Source organism: Eleginops maclovinus, chromosome 4 (genome assembly GCF_036324505.1).
Source record: "Eleginops maclovinus isolate JMC-PN-2008 ecotype Puerto Natales chromosome 4, JC_Emac_rtc_rv5, whole genome shotgun sequence".
NCBI lineage: Eukaryota > Metazoa > Chordata > Actinopteri > Perciformes > Eleginopidae > Eleginops > Eleginops maclovinus.
The window spans coordinates 954610-959424 of record NC_086352.1 but is presented as its reverse complement, the minus strand read 5'-3'; the positions used below and the strand labels follow the sequence as shown (position 1 = coordinate 959424).

Genomic DNA, 4815 nt, shown 5'->3' with positions numbered 1-4815 from the left:
AGGACTTAACTGAAACATGAGGACTAACACTGAAACATCCAGACTAAAACTGAAACATCAGGACTAACACTGAAACATCAGGATTGTGAACACTGAAACATGAGGACTGTGAACACTGAAACATGAGGACTGTGAACACTGAAACATGAGGACTAACACTGAAACATCAGGACTGTGAACACTGAAACATCAGGACTGTGAACACTGAAAGATGAAGACTGTGAACACTGAAACATGAAGACTAACACTGAAACATCAGGACTGTGAACACTGAAACATGAAGACTAACACTGAAACATGAGGACTGTGAACACTAAAACATCAGGACTGTGAACACTGAAACATCAGGACTAACACTGAAACATCAGGACTGTGAACACTGAAACATCAGGACTGTGAACACTGAAACATCAGGACTGTGAACACTGAAAGATGAAGACTGTGAACACTGAAACATGAAGACTAACACTGAAACATGAGGACTGTGAACACTGAAACATCAGGACTGTGAACACTGAAAGATGAAGACTGTGAACACTGAAACATGAAGACTAACACTGAAACATGAGGACTGTGAACACTGAAACATCAGGACTGTGAACACTGAAACATGAAGACTAACACTGAAACATCAGTCCTGTGAACACTGAAACATGAAGACTAACACTGAGACATTAGGACTGTGAACACTGAAACATGAAGACTAACACTGAAACATCAGGACTGTGAACACTGAAACATGAGGACTAACACTGAAACATGAGGACTGTGAACACTGAAACATCAGGACTGTGAACACTGAAACAAGGTTCAAGGCTTTATTTGTCATATGCACAGCAGATACAGCGTATATGTTGGCAATGAAAATCTTATGTCGCGTGCTCCTCCAACAACTCAACATACATGGTGCAAAAGATAAATAAAATAGTGCAAAAAGAGAGAAGAATAGCACTGAAAACATCAGGACTGTGAACACTGAAACATGAGGACTAACACTGAAACATGAGGACTGTGAACACTGAAACATGAGGACTGTGAACACTGAAACATGAGGACTAACACTGAAACATGAGGACTCTGAACACTGAAACATCAGGACTGTGAACACTGAAACATCAGGACTGTGATCACTGAAACATCAGGACTAACACTGAAACATCAGGACTGTGAACACTGAAACATGAGGACTAACACTGAAACATGAGGACTATCACTGAAACATGAGGACTCTGAACACTGAAACATCAGGACTGTGAACACTGAAACATCAGGACTGTGATCACTGAAACATCAGGACTAACACTGAAACATCAGGACTGTGAACACTGAAACATGAGGACTAACACTGAAACATGAGGACTATCACTGAAACATGAGGACTGTGAACACTGAAACATCAGGACTGTGAACACTGAAACATCAGGACTGTGAACACTGAAACATGAAGACTAACACTGAAACATCAGGACTAACACTGAAAAATGAGGACTAACACTGAAACATGAGGACTGTGAACACTGAAACATGAGGACTGTGAACACTGAAACATCAGGACTGTGAACACTGAAACATCAGGACTGTCGAACACTGAAACATGAAGACTAACACTGAAACATCAGGACTAACACTGAAACATGAGGACTGTGAACACTGAAACATCAGGACTAACACTGAAACATCAGGACTAACACTGAAACATCAGGACTAACACTGAAACATCAGGACTAACACTGAAACATGAGACTAACACTGAAACATCAGGACTAACTGAAACATCAGGACTAACACTGAAACATCAGGACTAACACTGAAACATCAGGACTAACACTGAAACATCAGGACTAACAATGAAACATGAGAACTAACACTGAAACATCAGGACTTAACTGAAACATCAGGACTTAACTGAAACATGAGGACTAACACTGAAACATCCAGACTAAACTGAAACATCAGGACTAACACTGAAACATCAGGATTGTGAACACTGAAACATGAGGACTGTGAACACTGAAACATGAGGACTGTGAACACTGAAACATGAGGACTAACACTGAAACATCAGGACTGTGAACACTGAAACATCAGGACTGTGAACACTGAAAGATGAAGACTGTGAACACTGAAACATGAAGACTAACACTGAAACATCAGGACTGTGAACACTGAAACATGAAGACTAACACTGAAACATGAGGACTGTGAACACTAAAACATCAGGACTGTGAACACTGAAACATGAAGACTAACACTGAAACATGAAGACTGTGAACACTGAAACATCAGGACTGTGAACACTGAAACATGAAGAATAACACTGAAACATCAGGACTGTGAACACTGAAACATGAAGACTGTGAACACTGAAACATGAAGACTAACACTGAAACATCAGTCCTGTGAACACTGAAACATGAAGACTAACACTGAGACATTAGGACTGTGAACACTGAAACATGAAGAATAACACTGAAACATCAGGACTGTGAACACTGAAACATGAAGACTGTGAACACTGAAACATGAAGACTAACACTGAAACATCAGGACTGTGAACACTGAAACATGAGGACTAACACTGAAACATGAGGACTGTGAACACTGAAACATCAGGACTGTGAACACTGAAACATCAGGACTAACACTGAAACATCAGGACTGTGAACACTGACACATGAGGACTAACACTGAAACATGAGGACTGTGAACACTGAAACATGAGGACTGTGAACACTGAAACATGAGGACTAACACTGAAACATGAGGACTCTGAACACTGAAACATCAGGACTGTGAACACTGAAACATCAGGACTGTGATCACTGAAACATCAGGACTAACACTGAAACATCAGGACTGTGAACACTGAAACATCAGGACTAACACTGAAACATCAGGACTGTGAACACTGAAACATGAGGACTAACACTGAAACATGAGGACTATCACTGAAACATGAGGACTGTGAACACTGAAACATCAGGACTGTGAACACTGAAACATCAGGACTGTGAACACTGAAACATGAAGACTAACACTGAAACATCAGGACTAACACTGAAAAATGAGGACTGTGAACACTGAAACATCAGGACTGTGAACACTGAAACATCAGGACTGTGAACACTGAAACATGAAGACTAACACTGAAACATCAGGACTAACACTGAAAAATGAGGACTAACACTGAAACATGAGGACTGTGAACACTGAAACATGAGGACTGTGAACACTGAAACATCAGGACTGTGAACACTGAAACATCAGGTCTTCGAACACTGAAACATGAAGACTAACACTGAAACATCAGGACTAACACTGAAACATGAGGACTGTGAACACTGAAGCATCAGGACTAACACTGAAACATGAGGACTGTGAACACTGAAACATCAGGACTGTGAACACTGAAACATGAGGACTGTGAACACTGAAACATCAGGACTGTGAACACTGAAACATCAGGACTGTGAACACTGAAACAACCCCAGACAGATGATAGACCTTGGGTTCTTAACCTGTTATTTTTCATTCTATTTGCAAAGGTCCTTCTGGTCCACTTGGATCCAGCAGGTGGCGGTAAGGCGCCTGTCACGCTGGTTTCCAGCCGCCATTATACCGTACAAAGAAGAAAATGAGGAACTGCGCATGCGCCTCACACTGCCTGCAGTGAGGGTCAGAATGTCTTTAGGTCTTTAACACAGGCCCTCAGTCCGGTACCGGCTCCGGTCCAGATTTTACCTGAGCTTCTCATGTTCCGGCTGCTGCTTCCCCGGAGGCCCCTCATCGGGTCCCTGTGCCTCCTCTCAGCCGGCTCCTCTCGCTCCTGCAGCGGATCCTCTCCTCCGGGTCTCCCCTCCTCTCAGGTCCGCAGCACCTTTCTGGAGTTTTTCCGGTCCCGGGGACACCGATTGGTCCCGTCCGCCCCGGTTCGTCCCCGCGGGGACCCGAGCCTGCTGTTTGTTAACGCTGGTATGAACCAGGTGAGCAGAACCGGTCCCGGTCCGGGATTGTGAGCATCATTTACTGTGCTGTGTACTTCCACTCTACAGGTCGGAGGTAAATGTTTACTCCACTACATATATTTAGTTGCGAGGCAGATTAGGTTTAATGGTGGTACATTTAATCAGTGATGGGCAAGTAACTTCCAGCATGTAATCCAGTACCTGTTCCTGATTCCTGTCTTCTGAAAGTAATAAGGGACATTACATCATCACTGTCTCTGAACTGTGATGCGTTACACTACTCTGAGTTACTCTGAGTCACTCTCACCAGAATAACCTCTAAAGTTTGGCTTTAAATGCTAACATGTAGTTTACTGCAGCTCAGTAATTAAAGCTCTCTATCTGGCAGTACATGCTGAACATGAGGAAAGAGCTAGAGGTTAAACTCCTGCTCCGTTTCAGTGGGCTGGATAATATGTGATACCGGTACCGTGACGTCTCTGTGTGTCATTAATAACATGTTAGTGGAGCCTCTGCACGGCCCTGTGACCTGCTGGATAGGAACCAGTCTCTATGCAGCGTTAGCTCACCTGGTCATTGGTGTGTTAGCGGGGATTTGGCTGACAAGCTTTCTAAAAGCTGGAGATTCCACAGAGGACAGAGGCTGCTTCAACACTCTGCCACGAGTCTCTGAAGGTCTCTGGGTTCAAGCAGCAGACCCAGAGAGAGAGACCCTCTAGTGCTTCAGTCTGCAGCTCTGCATCATGAATCTGTTCCTGCAGCTCTGCATTATGAGTCTGTTACATTACTGCGTTACATTACTGCGTTACATTACTGTCTTACAGCAAAAGTTATACTTTACTGTAAGGGT

At 43.3% G+C, this 4815-nt stretch overlaps 1 protein-coding gene across 1 annotated transcript in view; it reads left to right on the top strand.

The window, feature by feature from the left end:
* The first annotated feature begins 3648 nt into the window (after positions 1–3648).
* aars2 (alanyl-tRNA synthetase 2, mitochondrial (putative)) overlaps positions 3649–4815 on the top strand; it is a 14590-nt gene continuing 13423 nt past the window's right edge. The window contains exon 1 of the mRNA XM_063880991.1: positions 3649–3983. Within this exon, the coding sequence (XP_063737061.1) occupies positions 3753–3983 (231 nt within the window). The 5' untranslated portion in view covers positions 3649–3752. The remainder of the gene's footprint in view (positions 3984–4815) is intronic.